At 42.6% G+C, this 22,924-nt stretch overlaps 1 protein-coding gene and 1 non-coding gene across 2 annotated transcripts; both read right to left on the bottom strand.

Moving 5' to 3' along the window:
* Window positions 1-5,504: 5,504 nt before the first annotated feature.
* On the bottom strand, window positions 5,505-21,784 carry EIF4G2 (eukaryotic translation initiation factor 4 gamma 2). The gene is made up of 22 exons (XM_030562131.1): window positions 21,615-21,784; window positions 19,434-19,541; window positions 19,076-19,141; window positions 18,465-18,590; window positions 17,801-17,903; window positions 16,661-16,792; window positions 16,466-16,532; window positions 16,224-16,375; window positions 15,722-15,832; window positions 15,070-15,153; window positions 14,872-14,970; window positions 14,544-14,685; window positions 14,271-14,431; window positions 13,670-13,783; window positions 12,644-12,769; window positions 12,296-12,400; window positions 11,998-12,213; window positions 11,046-11,304; window positions 8,293-8,497; window positions 7,116-7,327; window positions 6,657-6,778; window positions 5,505-6,330 (listed from the first exon to the last, which is right to left on the bottom strand). Exons 1-22 carry the CDS (start codon window positions 21,782-21,784, stop codon window positions 6,265-6,267), a joined length of 2,946 nt encoding a protein of 981 aa, XP_030417991.1. The 3' UTR covers window positions 5,505-6,264.
* Window positions 13,468-13,633, bottom strand: LOC115651786. Its single transcript, XR_004000453.1, has one exon. It is a non-coding gene; the product is annotated as a small nucleolar RNA SNORD97 (small nucleolar RNA).
* Window positions 21,785-22,924: the final 1,140 nt, after the last annotated feature.

The raw sequence follows: 22,924 nt of genomic DNA, 5'->3' as shown, positions 1-22,924 counted from the left end.
TGAGCGGCGCCCCGAGCGTGAGCGTTCGCGCCTCCGGGGTGATCGGTGCCAGGACTCGGGAGACAGCGCTCGAAGCATCGGCTTACCCCTGGAAGTTATGCATCCCGGGGGTGCCGGCTGAGGCTGCGATGGCTCCGTAAGTGCAATTAAGTCCTGGGCCGAGGCAAAGGTCTCCGGCGTCGATGGGACCCTTAGCTCGACCCCTGATCTTACGGGGGAGCTAGGTGGAGCTGGACTCGACGGACCTTCTGGGCCCGGAGTCGACAACAGTCCTGCAGGCGGAGCCGCGGCTAAGGTAGGTGCCGGGCGGTCCGCTCGGGCCTGCCTTGATGGTGTCGCAGACGCCGAGGGACGTAGATCTGTTCCCGGTGCCGGAGATGGTCGGTGCCGGGGAGTCTTGCCGGTGCAGTAGTAGAACTGGCTGACTGCGCCGCCGGTGCCGGAGACAGGGCCGCTTCCCTGAGGAGAGCGCGAAGTCTTTGGTCTCTCTCCTTTTTAGTGCGAGGCTTAAAGGCCTTGCAAATGTGGCACTTGTCACTAATGTGCGATTCCCCAAGGCACTTAAGGCATGCGTCGTGGGGATCGCTTGTAGGCACAGGCTTCTTGCACGCCGAGCACTGCTTGAAACCCAGCGAGCCAGGCATGGGCCCGGTGCCAGGGAGGGCAACGGCCCACCCGCAGGCAACGTTCGATAACGATTTACAAGATTCTAACTAACTACTGGACTAAAGGACTATCTAAACTCAACTAAGAACTATCTACAATCAAACAATGAAGATGAACAGGAGAGCTAGGGACGTGGAGGTCAGCAAGCCGCACTCCACAGTTCCAGCAACCGACACGGCGGTAAGAAGGAACTGAGGAGCGGGCAGGCCGGCAGGGGTATATATCTAGTGCCATAGTGGCACCACTCTAGGGGGCGACCTGCCGGCCCACTGGAGTTGCTAGGGTAAAATGTTTCCGGCAGACGTGCACGCGCAGCACATACACCTACCTGGAATGGATATGAGCAATCACTCGAAGAAGAACTAAGGCTTCTTAACACAGACACCCAGTGTTTATATGCTGGCTGGGAGTGTCCAGACAGGGAGCTACAGCAGCGGAGCATTCTAAGTCCCTCAGTGTTACATGACAAGCAGTGACAACTTCTCACTGGTCTGAATTGCACCCCAAAACATGACAGCACATGCTCACAATAACTGGTCTGGATGAAGGACGATGTTCTCCGCCTTGGAGAGTGCTGGTATCAGAATGATTTCTGGTATGACATGGGGCTATAGATCCAGAGGTATCTTAACATACCCTAGAGTCTTAGAGTGGAATGCCTCATCCATCCTAAAGCTAAACAGATCCATTCCCTCGAAGATATATATTTGAAGATTGCTTGGACATCCAAGGGATGCCTGCTGCCTGCAGAAAAGATGCTCAGAGTATCAGGATAGTTGTGGCCATGGACCAGGTGGCTCTGTCTTGACTCACCCATGGCTGCCTGTAATGCTGCCTTTGGTGTGACTGTCCTTCAGTTCCTCTCTGCAGTTCTGTGACAGTCTGGAAAGGAATGAGGTTGCTCTCCCCCCCGCACAAGGAAGCTTTACTTCATGAATAGTGCTTAATTTGCAATTCAAAACTGCAGTAATCTAAAGAGTATCTTTTTCTGATGAAAAGGTCAAATTTCTTCAGATCCTTGTCCATTGGGATACTTTGAGTGGACCTTGTTATGTCTTGGACTGCCAAGAAGTGATCGTAATGTAGGATGCATATCGAATTGCTTAAAGTAACCCACTGGGTGTGATTTGGCACCTCTTCTCTATCTGTTTAAAGGTTGGGGAGTGAAACCCTAGCGTGCCAAAAGCCCTTCTTGCAGGATCCATCAAGCCCCTGCTAATGTATAAGGCAATTCATGTGGGCTCCACAGAACTCAAAAATGTCAAAACAGTTTATGGATGTCCCCTTGGATGACTATAGTTTTGATATCCAAGGTATCTGCATCTCGACAAAAGTTTCTAGAATGCCTGAAGGTAGTCCATGGTTGGCACCAGAGTTCTCTCAGAATAGTGGTGCTATTGGGTTTGATGTTGGTGAAAACAGTGCTAATAGTGGTGTTGGTTCCTAAATCAGTGCTGGAAAGGTGAAGGTGGATGTTTAAAAGCTGGAATAGTTTCTTGGTTGGCTGGGCTCTCGATGTTGATGTTAGCACCAGGCCCAAAGCTTCTGTTTATGCTGTGCTTCCATTCCTGAAGCAGGAAAGCCTTGATAGCTGTCTTTGGACTCAAGGCCCTTCTTCTGATACAGATGTGATAGCTTGTTGGAGCTACATTTGTGGTGAAGCTCTGTATCAGATGTACAATCTTTTGGAGAAAGAGCAACAGATGGAGCATTTATTGGGGATCTGAGCTTCCCTCAGGCAGCAGAGACATTGGTTACGCCACTCTATCAGTGGCAACTGGATATCACACGAAGGGCAGAGAGCTTGAAGTCTAATTTGCATTGGTTGTCTGAGGATTCTCTTCTATTTTTGTATTTTGGAATTTCTAACTAAAATGAAGAATTTAGAAAGTTACTGTTTGTGAAAAAGTACTCATCACTGAAGTCTAAAGAAGACTGAGTACATTGGGCATAGGTCAAGTTCTATCTTGCTGCTGTGGGCAGTGAGAGAACTGAGGAAGGGTCAGAGCTACTGTCCTTGCCTAGGAGCACAAGGCCCACCCAGGGTTTTAACAGACATGGCTATGCAAAATATTCTGAACTTATATTCATACCCACAGCATGAACTATGCTGACACATATGCAAAGAATATTTTATTATTCCACTGATTAATCTCTAGTGTGAACAAATCCCCATGCTGCCCAGGGAATTTGAAGGATGACATTTGGCTGCTCAGAAGGATCACACACTGTTAATTCATTCCAGATTATTAGGACAACTTGTACCTTTTGTGGAAGGTGGTCCTTTGGTGGAGGGATTGTAAGGAACTCTTGAGTTTGGGTTCCAAACTTCTGAAAAATTGTCTGCTGAAGCTGAGCAGATAGTGGCCTCATTCTACCTGCCTATATCCCACAGGAAAGCAGACGGCAGCATGAATTGATTAGTCTGTATTTGACCAAGGGCATGGGTGGAAAGGGTGCATCTCTGTAAACCTTCCATTGATTACTCTTCTTTACTGAAGAATCCCATGTTCTTAGTCCTACTGAAGAGCACAGACTGCTGAGATGCACTGTAGTTAGTGGCAGTTGGGGCCAGAGGATGTAAAGAAAAAGGTCCTTTGCAGGGTCCCATAATGCCATTCCAAGCTGTTTGTGTGTGGTTCAGCTGGTGTATCAGGTGACTCCTCCTCTCCTACCAGCTACTGTAATTGTCTTTGATGCCTCTTTTGCATACTTATTCTTGATGTCCCAAATTGGGAGGAGTGGAAATGTGATTCTTAAATCCCTTCACTGCAATACTGCAGCACAGGATGGAATTTTTCCCCTATGCTGTTAAGTTTGGGAAGCAGGTCTAAAAACTGCCTGTCAGCTACACGAAGAGACAGCTCAAACTAGGTAATTTTCTAGAAGGAACTACTATTGCAGTAGTACTTGGGACCCATGCTCCTGCCTCCGGCCACTATTTTTGTAGGAACTGTTCAGATAAAAAGATGCCTTTCTGCAGTTAAAATGTTCCCCAGTCAAATCAGTGATTGGTATATCTTCTATTACTACAAGCCAGAGAAACTCCTTGTGTGAAAAGAGGGAGACACGTAAAGGGTTTTTTGATGCTCCTTTAATGCTAAGGAACTAGTTGTTCTCATGTTTGAGCCACCATCTTGAACGAGTTTGCCTGAGCCTAAGTTGTCTACCACTTAGATGACAATCGTTCTCTCTCCCCCATATCTTCATTATATGGTGAACAGTATCTGCTTCAATTTATGTCCAGCTGCACTGACAGCAGGAAAGGGATGTTACTTAGAACAGCAAGCTTATAAGCAGCCTGACTCAAGCATAAGTTGATTTTGTCTTTAAGTGCACTTTCACCATTAAAACAAATATTGGTAAAGCAAATTGCCAATTTGTCCCTAGTAAAATGTATATGATGAGATGTACAACTGTTGAAAACATTTCATAGATGCCATTTTGAGCCTGCAGTGATAGAATATCATTAAACAGCTCAAAGTTTGTGGCTAACTGAATAGTCTGAGTAGAAGAGAAAACTATAGTTGATGTTGCTTTCTGCTCTGACGGGGGTAAGTATCTTTATATTTAAAAAAGGCATCAGTAAGGGGATACAGTTGAAGCTTCATTAGTAAAATGTTTTTACACAGTTTAAAATGTTAGTTATCCCTATGTACTGCTCATTATCCATACTACTAACATCAATGAGTTTGGCACCTCCACTTGCCCTGTATCTAACCTACATTATGTTGAAATAGTTGCTAGACAAAGGTAAAGAGAATTAAAAAGATTTATATATGGTAAAACTTCTTCCAAGAGATGTTTACACACACTCTGGCAACAGCTATTTTCAATACTAGCTTTCAGACCATGTTGCACCACTTGAAGCCAGTCACCCTCCACCTCCAATTTAAATGATATACTGAGCATGCTTCTAGCCCTTGAGAACTGCACCCTCAGTACCAACCTCAAAATACATCCTATTCATAGGATGAGCTACATAATTCAGTAGAAGTAACATTTAGATAACAGTCCTGAACACTTTGTGTACAGTTATATTCTTGCTTTCCTTAAGATCTCATCTACCAGAAAATGCAGCAATTTAGTGCTTATGTAAAATTCTCCTTTTGTCAACATTTCATTAAAAAGTTACACAAGTGTTTGCAAGCTTGTCAATACTATTTCTCTATTGTAGTAGAAGGCAATAGCTTGTCCTTCAAGTGAGGAAATCCTAATTTAAATTGCTTGTAGAATACTATTGCCATGCTGGGTTAGGCCAGTGGTTCATCTAGTCCTCAAATGTAGCCAGTATGAGATACTTCACAAGAAGGTACAAGCAACCACACCACTACAAAAATGCAGTCACCCAGATCTCAGGAATTAGTAAAACTTGCCCTGTGATGAGGATTTCTTCACCCTCACTCCCCTGTATCTCATCTTTTAAAAAAAAGAAACAACCAAAAAAAAAAAAAACCAACCATTTAACAGTGTCTACATATTATGAAATTGCACTAATATTAAATAAAGCATTAATCTAAATTCAACTGGCCCTAATCCCTCAGTAGACAATGTAAGGGTGACATTTAAGCTAAACTGCAAAAATTAGGAATATGTTTAGACAGCCACATAAGCCACTCAAACTCCCTGGTAGACACTGTTTAAATCAACTTTTTTTAAACAAATTTTATTTATAATAATGAGGGCAGTTGCACTTAGGAAGGCCTCAGCTCTACCTCACCAGCACACCACCACCTCTATACTTTAACTTAAAAACCATTTCAGCCAAATGTAGTAAAGGAATCCAATTAGCTTTGGACTGTCAAAGGTTCTTCTAGTGGGAGACATTGGGAAACAAGTCAAGTATCACAATGTTTATTGATAGATACAAGTATATAAAATCAGGGCATGAACATGTCTTGATAAATTAAGTAGACTTAATTTCAATACTATAATAAGAGGGACCAATCCAATTTCTCACCATTTTATGTTTCACACCCACAAAAACCACTTCCAAGGGCATTTAACCACCTTTCCAAACTGATCAGTTTTTGTGCAAGTAAACCATGTTTCTTTTAAAAAGACTTGTGCACTTGCCCAGGCTCAAGGATATTAAAATCTAGCACATAAAGCCCATTACTAGAGGTAGAATTACAGGCAATATACTATTACAGCAACAACCATCGATTACAGTTAAGGATTCTCTGTAACAACCAAATGGATAATCAAATATTGCAACGACTCAAGTATTACACTGAGCAAAGTGCATTTCTACAGTATTCTGTGTTGCTATTCAGTTTTCTAACTTAACAGCCTATGATAACTGGCAGCAAAGAAAACCCTTGCAATAGACTGCTTCTGCTTGAGAACTTATGATGTAATTATTGCATGCTGCTAATACACTGTTATCTAAACATTAAAGATACTCTAAAATATTTTATGGTAGACTATGATTAAGACATACTACAAAAACCTTATGCAGAAGAACATCCTATTGACATGCTTCTGCTTTAAATATTGTGAAACATTACAGCGGAATGAATTTTCGCAGTGGTTAGGTCAAATGCAGTTACATCATAGCAACAGTGTTTGCACAAATTTAAGGCTTTGGCTGGTTCTTTAGTCAGCTTCTTCTTCAGATTCTTCTTCTTCAGCAGTTTCCAGCCAGGTTAGCCACTGGTTTACCTGCAATCATATCAATGCAATTTCAGAAGCAGAAAGAGCAGACTGCGTGGCACATGCAGAAATTTTGTATATCTCGTGCATGAGGCTTTCCCCTAAAATACTAGCATAAAAAGCAAGTATTTTTGGTAGCATGCATGTCATCATGGACCTTTGCCCCTTTATTCGGGGGGAGGGGGAGTGCTCCTTTATCCTGCCTCATATTCCCTTCCCCAGCCCAAATAAATGCCACGTAAGAGCATTTCTAAATTAAGCTAAGTACTTAAATATTTTTACAACAGGCTTCCCTGAACTCATCAGCACAATGGAAGTATAAAAGTCTTTCTTACCTGGAATAAAGCTTTGCCCTTCCCTGGAAACTCTTGAGAAATATCCTCTTTCCATGCCAAAAAGGCTTCCTCTTCAATAATTTCCATGTCATAGAAATGAACAAAAAAGCGCAGTAACATGCCTAAGGGGGGCGGGGGGGAGGAAGAGAGAGACCCGGTAAACCAATTCAATATTAGGCACATTGTGTTCCTCAGAAGCAGTTTCCCTAGCTATAGAAAGCTCTATGCAAGGATGACAATTGCACGCTAAATGAAGTTTCATTAGGTAAGTATATGGTTGCATCCAGGTGGTAAACTTTAAGCACATCCTAGTTATAAATGTAGCAGAGGCTACTATTATTATAGAGTGCCCTCTGACAGAGAGATTACTAAACACTCCATGGCATGGATGGTACCAGACTAATACTTTGCCAATTTGCTACTGTATTTGAGAGAAATATATAAATACATTATTCATACCTTTTGGAAAGTTGTTGTTGTAGCAGTGCACCTGAAGTGCATACAGAGCACTCACTTGTAGATCAACATGGTCATGAAGAAACTTCTGCATTACTGGCTTGAAGGAAAGAAGCAGTTGTTTTTCCTGCTCTAACTGCTCTTTAGAAGGAGCAGATGAAGAATCTGGTTCCTCATTAGGTGGGCTCACTTCACTTGAAATATACTGCAAGAAACTAGAAATAAAAGTTGTATGAGAACATTTTGAAGTTATATTTAAGACATGGGTAGGCAACCTATGGCACACGTGCCAAAGGAAGCATGTCAGCTGATTTTCAGTGGCACTCTCACAGCATGGGTCCTGGTCACCGGTCCAGGGGGCTCTGCATTTTAAATGTAATTTTAAATGAAGCTTCTTAAACATTTTAAAAACCTTAACTAAACTATTCTATGTAAAGTAAGTATGTATTAAACTTATAGAAAGATGTTCTAAAACATTAAAATGTATTACTGGCACATTAAATTAGAGTGAATAAATGAAGACTTGGCACACCACTTCTGAAAGGTTGCCAACCTGATCTAAGACTAGTGAATTACTTTGACAATGTAAAAGCAGCTGTATGTATATAAAAAAAAAAAAAAAAAGGCACTTTTGTCAGTTGGTTAAATTCACTATTAATTTTTTCTACTGTCAACTGCTTAAAACTACCCACATTAAACCCAAGACCAACAAGGTCCTATTTGGGAAAGTACTCATTGGGGGAGGGATAGCTCAGTGGTTTGAGCATTGGCCTGCTAAACTCACAATTGAGAGTTCAGTCCTTGAGGGGGCCACTTAAGGATCTGGGGCAAAAATCAATACTTGGTCCTGCTAGAGAAGACAGGGGGCTGGACTCAATGACCTTTCAGTTCTATGCGATAGATAGGTAAGTTATTTGTGGGGCTGTTCTTCTTCAAATGCAAGGAATCCTAATCTGTTTCCTTGGACTTGGTTAGGGTCATTAATGCTGTTTAAAGCACTAAAACAAGTCATCATGAACTCTCTCGTGTAGGATCTTTGTCTCTATATCCTCCTTCTGCAAGGTACACTTTATTCCAGCTATGTGGATACTGCATAAGCCATGAGTGAGCACAAGTCCATTTTTAACATGTCTGAACTACTAAAAAGTATGATTAGTTCAGAGCAAACCTATCATCTCACCTTGTCATCAAAATATTCACAAATCCCTTATCTACATGAAGTTTGGGTGAAATGTTGTCTTTAATCCATTTATAGATGGCTTGAGGAGATGGATCCAACTTTATTTGCTTCAACAGTTCCTTCTCCAGTTTCAGAAGTGGGAACAAGAAACTCAGTCCTTTCCCTTCCAAGATCTCCAGCATACGATCCTTATTCTGATCTATTTCTAAGAAAAATTGAAGGAAAAAATTCTGAATAACTAAGACAACTTTTGAAGGCAAACAGTGAACCAAACCAGCTTAGCTGAGGAGGAGAGATTACTTACAATTGCACAGTAACTAGAGTTCACAATGTTTTGCTACGATGGGTGCTCCAGGTAACGATGTACATGCACCCATGCAGACTTGGATATTTTTCTAATAGTGCCGATGAGTCTGCATCTGCACTGTATGCCTCCTTGTGCTCTGGTATGAAGGAGGAGCAGACTATGACACTCCAGTTCCTTCAGAACCTCACAGCATAGTTAAGACTCCAAAGCAAATGGGAAAGGGGATAGTGGCAAAAAAAACAAAACAAAACAAAAAAAACACATAGGGCTAAGACATCAGGACGAATGCCAATTACTATGAGTAGGTTTAAACTAGTGTAAATGGTAGATCCTCTGCAATTTCAAGTCTTTAAAATCATGATTTGAGGACTTTAGTAACACAGCTAGATGTTATGGGCCTATTAAAAGGAGTGGGTGGTCAAGGTTCTGTGGCCTGTAATGTGCGAGTCAGATTAGAGCAAGAGTTCTGAACCAGGAGGTTATGAAGTTAAAATTGTGTGTGACAGAAGAGTCATGAGCTGTTAGCCTCCACCCTGAAACCGCACTTTGCCTCCAGCATTTTTATTAGTGTTAAATATAATATTAAAAAAAAGGTGTTTTTAATGGGGGGGGGTTGCACTGGGTTTTACTGTGTGAAAGGGGTCACCAATTCAAAAATTTGAGAACTCCTGGATTACAGGATCACCATGGTCCCTTCTGGCCTGAAAGTCTATGCATTTAAGTTAAGTAACTTCTTTGCGTTATTGTCCCTATGGGTGTACCACATGAAAGTCCCAAACAGTTCCTTAATGTGGAGGAGGGTGCTTAGGAGGTGGATTCTGTACAGTGTAGAACAGCTTCAAAGGCTATGTCCACTCTGAAGGCATGATGCTATGAAAATGTATTAAGGGAGGAACAGGTGGCTGACTTGCAAGTGTCCTTGGTGGGTACCTTCTTAAGGAGGGCAATGGAATTAGATGAACCCTCATGGACTAAGCAGTGACTCGAGGGAGTTCATCCCAGAGAGCAAAATGCACCGCCATATCCACTTCAGTCTGAGAGGAGACTGAATGATCCCCTCCAAGGGCAGATTTCAGGGAAAGCCCTTTGGAGGACTTACTTTGAAAAGGACAGAAAGCCAGGGCTCATTTTATATCCTATGTATGAAGACTAGTCTCTGAACCGTATCCAAGTTCCACTTGTCTAGAGAAGACAGCTGAATGTCCTGACTGATGTCCAGTCCAGTGATACTTTATGGAAGAAGTGTGTGATAGGCCTGTAATGTAACTTTGTTCAGAAAAATCACAGCATATGGTGGGTCAGCCATGAAAGCTTCCAGTTCCCCATTCCTTCTGGTTTAGGTAACTACCAAGGAATGAACAGCTGAAGGACAGATGTAGTAGTAAGCAGGTTGCCCTGTGTTTGAAGAGAGATCCTCTTACTGTGTTAAGCATTAAGCTGAAGTTCCAAGGTAAATTGTGGTCCTACACTGGAGGGAACCTATTAAAAAAGCCCTTAAGGAATCTTGCTGCAGGATATGCAAAGATAAGGGTTTTTTCTGAGTGGCAGATGGAACAAGCCCATCAATTTCAGGATTAGAACAAAAGCTGAAGATAGATTTCCTGCTATTCAGAAGGACTTGCAAGAGTACAAGTACTTCCAGATCTGGTACATTCAACATTATGTATCTTCTATCGATTCTCCCGTTATCTACCTACACATAGAACCAATCGAATTTCAGGAGGACATTACTGCTTTAGGCCTGAGAAGCAGGGATGATAAGCTTGGGCAGGTTATGGAGCCCAACTACTGGGTCAGGAGGGCAGTCAAAAGAAGTTAGAGAGACAGACCAGATGGGTCAGGAACCACACCAGTATTGGCCACACTGCGGTTATGAAAGCTATCATGGCTCTCTCTCATTTCAGTTTGAGAAGAGCTTTACGGATCAATGAAGTTGGAGGGAAGACATGTAAGAGACCCCAGGGACCACTGTGCCAGAAGACCATCTCCCAGGGAGTCACAACTGTGTATCTTCCACACACTGTGCTCTGAGAAAACTGGCATTTTAAGTTGGAAGGCATGGCAAAAAAGAAGGTCTACCTGAGGAAGGTCCCTGTTCAGGCTATCTTCCAAAAATAGCACATCTGTCAGCTTCCACTTATGATCTTGATGGCACTACTAGCCAAAAAGAATCTCCAATTAAGAATGCAATGGCACGCAAACATCCTCATCTCAGCATCCATATAGACAACTTGAAGAATATCATGGATACTATAGCAAATATAAGTCAGTGGGGTAGAAAAAACCTGATTAATTTAAGAAATTCTACTATATGACAAAGTTATTTATTAACTGACATCCCCCTCCCCAAGAATGTTTCACAGCATTTTCCACCCTAGTGCACTTTATAGAAGTTGAAAGATAAAATGATTAATGTCATGTCACAGTAAGTATTTTGATCGCTTACCTGGCAACATCTTCTGCATGTTGACTTTGCTTTGTTGGAAGAGTTCAGTTAGCCATTCTCGGTCTTGTAACTTAGCTAACTGCTGAAGGCAAAGCAAGAAGAGGGGGAAATGGGTGCCACTCTCCAGTGGTTGAGCCAGTTCTGAAATGCTCACCAGTTCTGAAATAATGGCACGGGCTGCAAATTGTGCTAAGTAGGATTTCACCAAAGGGATGTCTACCTCCAGTTTGGGACACTGGTCCAATACATTCAGGAATGCCTAAGAAGAGGGAAGAATATTAAGTTGTCAGCAACATGATTAGTCTAGGGAACTACAAGATGAAAGACCCGTACATGCAAGCACTATTCTTTCTAAAAAAGAAACTACACATCCAGTGAAAAGTGTCTATATTATTTGGAGTACCACCTGTATTTACTATAGCAGTGGTTTTTAAACTTTTTGTATTGTGACTCCTTTCACATAAGCCTCTGAGTGCGACCCCCCCCTTATACATTTTGGGGGTGGGGAAGAGGAGACAAATTAATGGAGGCTGGGAGCAGTCTGTCCCGCAAAGCTGATAGCTTGCAATCCTCATGCAACCACCTTGCGACCTGAAGAATTATGACCCCCAGTTTGAGAACCCTTGTACTATAGGATACGGGGGGGGGGAGGAGAGGAGAGAGAGAGGAATAGAGGAGGGGGAGAAAAGGAGAGTGTTTTCCCAATTCCTTACTTGATATAATTTTAATCTAGTCAGTTTCACCATTTTCATGTGTGGATCTTAGTATCCACTGAGGCTGTCTGTCACATTTGAAGCAGGAATGTAGTTGTAAAGCCACAACAATTGGGACAGGCACTTACAAAGTTAGCATTCAAATAACTTAGCTTCAAAAAGTTAGTCCGCTTAAAAACTAAGCATCAGAAAGAGAACCTTTAGCTCAAAAAGAACTCCAGAGCTACAACATGGAGTACCTGCATGAAGTTGTCACTGGTGGCTATTCCTTCCTGTTTGAGTAAGCTGATCAAAGCACTTGCTTTCTCTTTATCTTCATCTGATCGGTCTAGGGACTGAATGATTACTTTGCTCAACATCTCAGGTATGAAGGGCTTTGGAGCCCTCATTTCTCTCACACCACTGATAGCATCATTTGCATTTCCATTGTTCAGATAGTCAGTCACAACAGCTTCCTGAAATAGAAATGAATCTGAGCTCCAATGATTTCGTGCAGTAGCTGTGTCCCATGTGGGACAGAGTACAAAATTAACTTACAGTGAGTTTAAGCAATTCTTCCTTAGAAGGTGGCGGCTTTTTACTGATCTTTGCAGGCTTCTCTTGAATAAGTGGTGGATTTGTTTTGAGACCAAGCTGAGGAGGCTTGAAAATAAGTGATAAAGTTAGGGTAGTTTCAGAAATTAAATATTTGGTTACATTTATTCAAATCTTTTACTGAAACTACAGCCAGAAGAAAACCCTGTATTCTTTCCAACATTGTTTTTTATATACGATTGTGACTTATTTTGATGCATATGCAACAGCTACTTTAATTGTCAGCACTTAAATTGCATACATATTTATACAGAGCTAAACAATAGGCAGTTATCAAATTAGGATATTTACCTGTCCCAAAGGTGGTGTCTGAGTGCGTGGTGGTTGTGCACTGGGAGGAATCATAGTTATTTGGGGCTGAAGCTTTGGCACTTGGTTCTTATTCATTAGAAAAGATTGAGCAGGTCTCAGGCTAATCTGTAAGAAGACAAATCCTAGCCCATCAATTGCTGAAGTTCCCTGGCAAGTCAATAAATAAATCAGAGTATCTCAGAAGCCCTGCTAATGTAGTGTAGTGACTCAGGACACTTTTTGTAAGCCTGATCTTGATCTCATGCCAGTTTCACACTAGTGTATTCAATGGGATTATTTCAGAATTTACACGGGTAAAACTGTAATCAGGATTAGGCCACGTGTATACTTCAACGCCCAAGAACAACAGGATGAACCAAGGATAAAAGGTCCAATTTGAAACAAGATGTGTTAATATAAAGTACCTGTATATTTAAGTCTTGGCTTAAATCAGTATCAAAACACAATATTGCGAGTTTTAGCCTTGGGCTGGTATTTTGATGACTGCAAAATAGACCCAAAGTGATCTGCTTTGAAAACAGATGCATGGCTATTAGATAAGACAAGATTTAAAGGGAAAATATTCAAGTTTACATCTTGGTGACTATGTCAAATGCAGAGTAAAACTCTGCATTACTGTACATGACTATCAGTTTTAAAATTGACGTAAATATTATTTTATCATGGCCAACCACTCCCCAAAGCAGATCTTAAAAACACAAACAAAAAGCCCCCCAAACCTATATTAAGACCAGATGAAGAGCTCCTTTATATGAAAGGCCAGGGGTATTGACCGTGCATTAGGAAAGAAAAATCCTGAAAAATTGCCCTCATATCTCATAATCTTGCTCACAGGACGCTGGACACTCAAGGATAATGAGGGTTAAAGTGAAAGTGGAGAAGGGACAAAGAAGAAAAAAAGAGGAGATAACAAGCAGAGGTCCAGCATTAGTCCTCGTAATAACGCGTCTTGCTATAATCATTGGGCAATATATTAAGAATGCTGCAAGTAATGTAGGTATATACCTCATCTGCATTAAGCTGTCCTTTCTTAGAAAACCGAGGTGGCATATCCTTCGACTGTCCTTGTTGTTGGGATAACAGTCCCTGATTCTGGTTATGGTAGAGCTGGCTTTGCCCCTATTTCCGAGAGAGAGAGAGAGAGAGAGAGAAAGAGACAGAGAGAAAGAAGTGCAGATGACGAGGGTGCACAAAATATGGTAGTACCACCAAAGGAACTAGAAAATATTTGCCAGGGAAGGAAGAAAGAGGAAAATAAAGTAGTGTATTCTATCCCTAAAACCAGGGCCATGGATTTAAAAGAAATAAATGGACACATTACACACTGACTTAGTTATAAAATGTGCACCTTCCCTGGCAATAAAGAAAGAAGTCTCCCTTGCATCAGTCTCTCTATTTTTTCCTCTTTTTTGGAAGGGTGGGGGGGCTAGTTGGGGAAGAAATGACTGCAGTGTGCAAGAAGTGCTTATTTTCCTACCAGCTGTAAAAACCTTATACAAACACAGATGACCATCATCCATCTGGAAGCCTGAACTTCTGTCTCAATCTAAAGAGATTCCAAAAACTAAGGTTTCAGACATACCTAATCACCAAAAGTCTTCCTTACCTGATTTTTTAAAAAAGATTTCCCTAGATCTCCAAACTGGGATTGAGCAGGAGGCATGAGGTGTCCCCCATGGCCATTGAAAAGTTGATTTGAACGATGACGTCCCATGGTTGGTGAAAATCTATCCTGAATAACTCCTGGACCAGTACCAATTCCGCTACCTGTACATAAGAAGGTGAATGAGAACAGTCAGTCAGTCATGTACACACCCGGCATTCAAGAGAATGCTGCTTCTGCCGCAGCCGCCACAGCAGCTTTAGGATTTCAGTTTACCTGGCATCTGTCCAAACATATCAGCAAGCCCTCCAAGTGGGTCCCTGTCAAGTTTCATCCTTGGTGGCATAAACGGTCCCTCCAGAAAGAAGTCACTTCTCATCCCTTGAGCCATAGGAGCAGGAATAAAGACTCCCAGATCCTTCAAAGATAGATTTAGAATCTTAGTTCTGCAAGTCCAGAAACATGTATTACCAGTCTATTCAGATTCTAGAATTAAGATTTTAGTCGGAGTCCAGGAGTTTGACCAACCCCTTCATGCAAACATGCCACAGATGAATAATAATACATCATTACACTTGGTGCAAATGTACATGGAAGTACTTACTTTTACTGCATCTTGACGGATTTGATTGATAGTCTTTGGTCCATTGTCAAGAAAAGCTTTGCGAGGAACCCAGTTGTGTTCTCTCAACTCCACAGTATCCTAGAGGAAAAAAGCAAAAATTTAATGTACCAAAAAAAAAAGGGGGGGGGGGGAAGAGAAAGAGACAAAGAGGGCAAGAAATAGGACTAGCACTCTTACCTGCAGCAGGAAACGAATCCTTGCTGGCAATTCCTTACTTAACATCAAGGAGCGCATACGGGCAAAGTACTGATCCATTAAGGACTAAGAGGAGAAAGAAGCCAAGTTTAACTTAGTTGATTAAAGTTGCAGTTTCCCCCTCAGTAGTCTCTTTTTTCAGTATGAGTATTACAAATTATATTTAAAATGTGGCAGTATTCAAATTATCTACAAATGGTAAAGAGAAACAGGCTGTTGTCCTCCCCTTGTTTCTCATTTCCTTAAAGGAATGGTTTGGACTGAACTGTAGCTGAATCCCTAGATTATCTTCTGCCCAAGTCACTGTGAGGCAAAGGTCAGAAATATCAGCCAATACTATTTAGCTTTGTAAACATTCTGACAGTGACCAGCTACTAAAAATAACTAAGATGACAAGACAAGTCAGAGACCAGGGGTACAAAAAAGTTATAGGCCATAAAACACACATTATGTAATATAATCTTACAGCATTTCTGGGATAAAAATTAGTATTCACGTACATAATTCCTCAGCTTTCTAGAGTTAAAATTGTGAAAAAGCAACTTATTTCTGCTCCCCGCCCCCTTTTGTTTTTGTGCAGAGAGCCATTAAAAAAAAAAAAGTGTTAATACTTCAGTTTGCAAGAAAGACATACCTTGGCTTTTGCATGGTCTAGTCTAGGTCCCACTGTCCTCATTATCTGACAGAGGCACTCCAAATCCTCCCCCATATCCTTGAGTTGGACTCTCTTCTTCTTTTCCAAAAGCTAAAGAGAGATTATTTCCATTAAGAGGGGGATTCTTTTTGCAGACAGTTACGAGGTTAATTCAAAATACAGACTGCTCTCCCCTCTCTCTCTCTATATAGAGCCTTATCCTGCAAAATACCTGGACCAATTTAAAGCCTCATCTTGGAGAATTATTATAGAACTCTTAATAAAAGCTATGTACTGCACTGAAAGTTGCCCCTTTAAAAAAAACAACACACACAACTATTTTGCACTGTCATTAACTATTCAATTTTCCCTACATACACACCCTAAAAAAAATACATACATCTCTTGAAGCAGTATTGACTATTTTGCACTTGAATGTTAGGTGTAAAGAACTATTTTACTGAGGTGGTACACACCAAATTTAGGAAATCCTGACACTTACTGTTTTGATGCACTTATGAAGGATAGATTCATGAATAAGATCAAGCTTGCCAAGTTCTCCAATGAATTTGATGTTCCCCAGCATCTTGATCTTGGCAATAGCTCTCTGTTCCTCCTCCTCCGGGAGGAGGGGGCCATCACGCTTATCATAGACTGGACATAAAAGAGATGTTGGTCAACAATACTGTACAGATATACATAAGATGTAAGTCTAGATTTAATATAGAATAGTTTAAATCTTACTATCAACATTTCTGGTGCGGTTTTCAAATTCATCTTGAAGTTTAGAAATTAGGAGGCGTCTGAATGTCTACAAATGAGATATAATTAGGTTTCAGACCAATGCAGTTATCCACACAAGCAAAAAGTTTAGATTTTCTGTGAGAGAGAGAGAGAGAGAGAGAGAGAGAGAGAGAGAGAGAGGAATAAGACACTCACTGTGCTTTGCTTCTGTCCTGGATGACACTCTGCTGATGGGCCATCAAAGTTGGGTGCATCTTCTGCAAGCCGCAGACATAGCTGAGCATACAGGGAGCTATACTTCGGCTCTTCAAGGGCTTTGTCTACAATCTAAAGAAAATAGTATGTTTCTAGTACAGTACCTGATTAGACTTCAATTAGAACTTTAAGATATTCACTACTTAATCCTGATAGAGTATGTCCAATAGGACACTAACAGAGATGATTTTTAAAACTGTTTTATTTGGAGGCAAAGTACCCAATCATAAAATTACAAGAGTCACTTTGTGTGCGACTATTGTTCCAGATGGACTCCCAGTATTTCCTAGCCTCTTATAGCCTTAAGAGAACTCTAGTGTCTTGTGTAATCTTCAATAAACTGGTATTCCAGTGTTAAAAAATACCCTCCTCCCTCCCCTCCAACCATCTCAGAATCTATTATAGCCTTACAACATTGCTATGGGATTTAAGACCGTAATTGTGCCTGAGCTCACGACGAGTGTATTTGGTTCTGCCTCAGCATCAGGGGGGGTCACAGCATGGTATACGTGTCTGTGGACTAGATTATCTCTCAAAGTCCCTGCCAGCCCCATTTTAGTTCACCTGACTATATTTAAGTAATTTACATAAAGCACAAGGATGGGCAGTACAGTACAACTCTTGTTTTTCACAGTATAACTACTACTAGTAGCAATGTTTCAAAAAAGCTACACTATCACTTGGCACTCGAAGTGTAACAGTGTCCCAAGACCACCTACAGAAATATCAGACGCATTTGTGGCTAGTAAAAGCCTGCTTTAGATGAAAAAGCCTTCACATCCTGTACTACTGCAGAAATCTTTACCAGGAAGGGTTGTTTTAATATATGAATAGAAAGTTAAATTGGTTGTAATTTAGGCTGCTGCTTCTCTTCCAGTTGTAATCCCCAATATGTAATAAAATTAAGTTTGGGGCAATTTTCCTTCATTTATTTGGCCCTATTTTATATCAGAATTGTTCCTGATAGACTTTAACCAAGATTATTCATCCTTTACGCAAAAACTTAGTTTTATAGTACAATCACTTAGATATTCTTATTGAATACTAAATTAATATGTACTTAAAATACACCTGACTTACCAGCAGTATGATCCCTTTTAGGATGAGCTTAGACTCTACACCCACATTGAGGAGCTCAAGGCATAGCTTGTCAAACTTTTCAGGAGTAAGTTTATTTAGTATGCTAGAAGAAGAAAAAAAAAAGTTAGAGGAATCAGTTATGTTTGTAAAATGTTCATATAGACCATAGAGTTTAATTTATGTGAGTTGGGGTTAAGATTTGAGTTGTCCTGGTTTTCTTCCAGTTATCACTTTAGGTAAGTGTTTGTTACTAGAGGAGGCTTTTTAGGGCACATGACAGAAGACAGCTACTCAGGAATCTCTGACCAGCTTGAGGAATATTCTCTTTAAAGCTTATGCACATGTATTTGCCCCTCTTTCTAACCCTTCTATCAGGAACCATGTATTTCAATTCATACATACAAGACAATGGTTTCAACCTTTCATTTGTGGACCCCAAAAACCACCCCCTCCCCCAAGCTTTTAATGGAGGTGTTGACCCCTTTGGAAATCTTGGATGTAGTCTGTAGACCCCTTGGGGTCTGAAGGCCACAGGTTGAAAACTACTGGTATAAAGTACTTATATTATAGGTTAATAAGATAATATTTGGGGGGGGGGGGGAGTAATTTTTAGTATTCCACTTTGCCACTCAATATTAACCTTAAAAACAACATACCAACTCACCCTCTTACTTTCCTGAAGATTGCATCATGTCGTTCTTTGTCATTTGCGGAGTCGTCATCTCGTCTAGTGCTTCGTGAAGGAATCCATTTCTGAGCGTTTTGCCCTGGGGTTTTCCCCAGGAACTCGCTATATTTATTGAAAGATATAAATAAAGGAAGTAAACTGAGAAAAGAAAATGTTGCTCAAATGTTGTCATAAGCAGCATAAGCTTTGAATGTCACCTTAGATTTAGGTTATGAACCTGCAAGTAGTTGTGCAATAGGTGCTCCCATAGCCTATAGGGACATTATGGAGACCCACATACTTTTTTTGTAGGATTGGGTGTTCTCTAGTGTCCCCATCAACTCCTCTCCACACCCCCTTGACCTCATTTCAGTAAAATGAAATCTGTTAGTAATTGCCTACAGTTAGCCAGTTTAACTAAAAAGAAAAATATGTGTCTCTAGTATACAAAGCTGGAATAAAATGTGTCAGCGTTATCTGTTAGGAAGGCAACAAAAGCTGACAAAAAAGTCTAATCAGATGGTGTCTTAGAGAAGTCTACAGGTTTGAGATCAATAATTGCTGTTATGTATGCATGCAGACTTTATTTATGGCTATATAGGACATACCTGTTGCTGGCAGTCTTGGGATAGTGCTGAGGTGCACCCCTACTACCTCCTCCGCCTGAAGAAGCACTGTTTCAGAGAAAAATATATCCTTATTCAAGGTTTTTCAAAAGTACACTCTAGCACAGGCCTAGCTACACAATTTTTTTGTATATTTTATTTGAAAGTTTAGCTATACATCCTTCACAAACAGAAGTTAAAAGTGATACAATTAATCTGTCCCTTAGCATATGAAACTAACTCAACATTCTCAGAGAGAGTTGAACATATATATTGTCAGACATTCTGCTTTTGAGTTATTTCACAATAGTCTGTCATATGGGAGGGTGGGCGGGCACGCGCGCGGATGGACAACACCTACCTGAAACGAGAAGCACCCCCTTCTGCAATCGCACTCTCCACTTTGGCGGCTTGACAACGAAGAATCTTCAAAAGAATAATAAATTGACAGGGTGGGGGGAAAAAAAACCTAGAACAAATCAAGAGTTCATATTCAATTATTCGCTTGTGCTTATAACAGTTCTTTTCTTCAGCAGGATGATGTCTATCAACACAAACCATATTATCTGAATTTAACTATGGGTGGTTTTGTTTTTTTTTTTAAATAATAAGAAGTCCCCCAGAGCTTAAATACGGTTTGAAAGTCAGTTTATTCCGTCCCTTATGTGCAACACTTGATAAAGCCCTGTAGGGACTTCCTCAGAAAGCTCTATTATATGACCATAATTGTCTCTCTTGTGGCCAAAAATAAGGTCTAAATTCTTGTCTGAGACAAAGCTTTTTCTTACAGGTTACTTTAAAAAAGTATATATATATATTCTGTCTGATGTCATATTCGCTTAAGATTCTGTCCAGTTTTCAAATAAATCTTTATTTGTACTATGGTGAAGTTTGGCAGGAACAGCCACGCAATAATGTCAAATCTAACAGGAATGCATCCTAAACACTGTAGTGTGAACAGATGTGCCAGATCATAAAGCGTTTAATCCAGACCTATATAAGGTCACATGAATATCTAATCCATACGAAAGATAATCATTTTAACTACAGAACTGCTTTAAGCCCCATTTGCTTCACCCTACAAATGGTTAAGATTCAAAGATGGAGGCAGTCTGATCGTGCCTGGAAATGTGGGTGGCCTTTAAAAGAAAAATCAGAGCAGTGCTCATCATGGAGGTAGTCTGCTCTGAAGACAAAAGATCGAGCATCTGAACAGTTCTTTGTTTCAAAATTTTGCTTCCATAGCCTTTTCTACTGGCTCAACCATTTTAAAAAATTAAGTCATGAGATAAAGCATGATGGAGCCTAGCAGAGTTCTCCTCACCAGAGGAGAAAACCGTGAAAGATGTTTCCCCCTGAGGAAGTCCCCCCCTCCCTCCTATGCGCGTTTGGCAGGTAAGCGCTACCTCCTGCTCTTTAGAGACACTTTCCGCTTGAGCAATACACTTTCTAATCCTGCCCTGGCAGCTCCCCGCTCCCCCCCCTTCTCCAGCAGCCTGCTCGGGCTGGGGACAAGGGAAGGAACAAAGGGGCTGCGGGAAACGCAGGCGGCAGCACCGGCACCTCCGCAGGACACCGGCACTCCCCCGCCCCCGCCCGTTCCCAGGCTCGGCCGGGCCGGCTCTTTGTTCTCGGCGAGGGAAGCAGGAAGCCCCCAGCCCACCCTCTGCAGGGCGACGAGCTGCTCCCCAGTTAGGCGCAGCCCGCGAGAGCCTCGCGCCCAGACAAAGCGCTTCCCCCTTCGCTAGCGCAGGGAGGCACCGGAAAAAAACACAAAGGGGGGGCGGTGATGACGTTCCTCTGGATCGAGGGGCTCACCCGCCCGCCCCCTGTGGGGGCGATCACGGTCCCGAAGGCGCATCCCCCTCTTGGGCAGGTCAGGGTCAGATCAGGGCCCCTCACCTGCCCTCCCGATGTGCGCGAGGGCAGGCAGGTGCTCCGGGGTTACGCGGGAGCCACGCTGCCCTCCCCGGAAAACTCGGGTCTCTGCTTCCCCTTCCCCCCGCCGCGAGCGGCTGAGGCGCCCTTCTAAGGGCAGAGCCCGTAACCTGCTCCCTCGGCCGCGCCTCCCTCCGCCCGGCTTCTCATCCGAGCCGGAGGAGCTGCGAGTCTCTGCCCTTCGCCCACAGACCGGGGAGAAGCCGGTCGCGACGGCCGGGGCCGCCATTTTGTAGTGAAGAAAGAGGAGGCGGCGAAAAGAAGATGGCGGCCATTTTACCGGCAGCCATTTTAGACAACAGTACCCCCCAGCGCTGTCCGCCGGCACCGGCTTCCTCACCTTCCCTAGGGCCTCGTCAGCTTCACCGGCTCCCGGCGGCTACCAAGGGCGGGGGGAGAGGCGAGAGAAGGGAGGGGAAAAGAGGGAGCCGGGGACCGGGGTAGGGAGGGGGGGGAGCGTACGACGCAGGAGGAGCCTCCGATTCACCCAAGCAGGAGCAGCCAAAAGCTTCCTTCCACCACCTCCATGGAGATCCAACTCACAGCCGCTTCTAACGCGCACTGAGCCAGCCCCACTAACTTTATTACCCTGCGCGCAACCTACCCCGCCTCAGCACAACAGCAGCCAATTGCCGCCGGAGACTCCGCCCACCCTTGCCAATCAGAGCAGAGGAAGGGGGCGGGGATAGAGCAAAGTTGGGGGAGGAGCGAGCAAAGAAAGGTTGGTTGAATAGCAGCACCTCCGCAGTGCAGCACCGGGATGCGCGAAGGCATTTACGGCAAGAGGTTTGCGTAGCTGACTGGGTGAAAGGGGGGCGGTTGCGCAAGTGGCGCACCCATTCAATGGGTGCTGCCTGCCCGTCTCCCTGGTTTGCTGTTTGTTCCTATGTTTCTCCCAACAGGCAGTCTCCTGCTTCAGGAGCGTGAAGGAGCTGTCCCTATGCAGTACATCGGGTTGCCCTGCTCACAGCGAGCAAGGGGAGGGAACGTTTTACTATACTACTCATCCTGTCTGACCAGGTTGAAAACACACTTACACACCTCACATAGTGTTGCCACACACTCAGGGTTATACATTGTGATCTGAGCCTGAAAACAGCTGCATGAAGGACGGTTGCCATGGGGGCTGCAGGGGTCTAGTCCCCTGCAACCAATTCTAGGGTTACATTCCCTGTTTAGGGGCCAGCTAGGGTACAGTAGATGGATTCAGCTGGTAGAGCTGTTCAGTCCATCACATGGCATCATGCACCTGACATGGTTGACAATGATTTAGGAGGCTGGTTCTGACTTGCATAGTTTATACCGTGTTTAACAATCATTCTGAACACAGTTGTAGCTATGGTAGCACAGTTGGATGCCTTGCCATGGAAGGACTTTTGCTGCTGCTGTGACTGAGAGCACATGCACATTTCATAATGCAGCTATGAGGCAGATGAAAGATTTTCCTTAGATAATAAATCACAGTTCTTTCCTCCTTTTAACTGATATTTTTGCACATTATTTTAGAGTTCAAGCTGGTCAATAGTAATCATCATTATCGGACATATCAAACCTGCAAAAAAAACAAAGAACAAACCCAAAACGCAGAATTGGGCTTGTTTTTCGCTTAATTGGCTTGTGAATCGCCCGTTGGCTAGTTTTTGGCTTGTTGCTTTTTTTTTTTTAAATTGGCTCCCAGCAAGCAGGGGGGAAAAGAGTTGAGGTGCACCGCGGGCCCATGCCAGTCCCAGACTGCATGCCAGGGGGTTCTAGACCCAGGATTTTGTCCAGAACCATGATTGTTCAGCTTGCAGGACACATTTCAAAATATAGTCTCTCAAACTATTGTTTTTTCCTCATTTTTCAGAGGGTGGTGGCAGAAATATAATGACACGTTTTAGTAGATATCAGGATGGTTATAGGAGAGTCTGAGTT

This window comes from Gopherus evgoodei, chromosome 4, assembly GCF_007399415.2.
Source record: "Gopherus evgoodei ecotype Sinaloan lineage chromosome 4, rGopEvg1_v1.p, whole genome shotgun sequence".
Lineage (NCBI taxonomy): Eukaryota > Metazoa > Chordata > Testudines > Testudinidae > Gopherus > Gopherus evgoodei.
Note: the sequence above shows the minus strand (reverse complement) of the source record. Positions and strands in the feature narration are given on the sequence as shown.

Bases quoted from the DNA above. Each gene is read 5' to 3' on its own strand.
- EIF4G2 (XM_030562131.1), bottom strand. From the start codon at position 21,784: ATGCCTTCGCGCATCCCGGTGCTGCACTGCGGAGGTGCTGCTATTCAA. The intron at 17,904-18,464 runs GTGAGTTGGTAT...TTCTTCTTCTAG, and splicing joins ATCTTCAGGAAAGTAAGAGG to CATACTAAATAAACTTACTC. The intron at 15,154-15,721 runs GTATGTCTTTCT...TTCTCCTCTTAG, and splicing joins TAGACCATGCAAAAGCCAAG to TCCTTAATGGATCAGTACTT.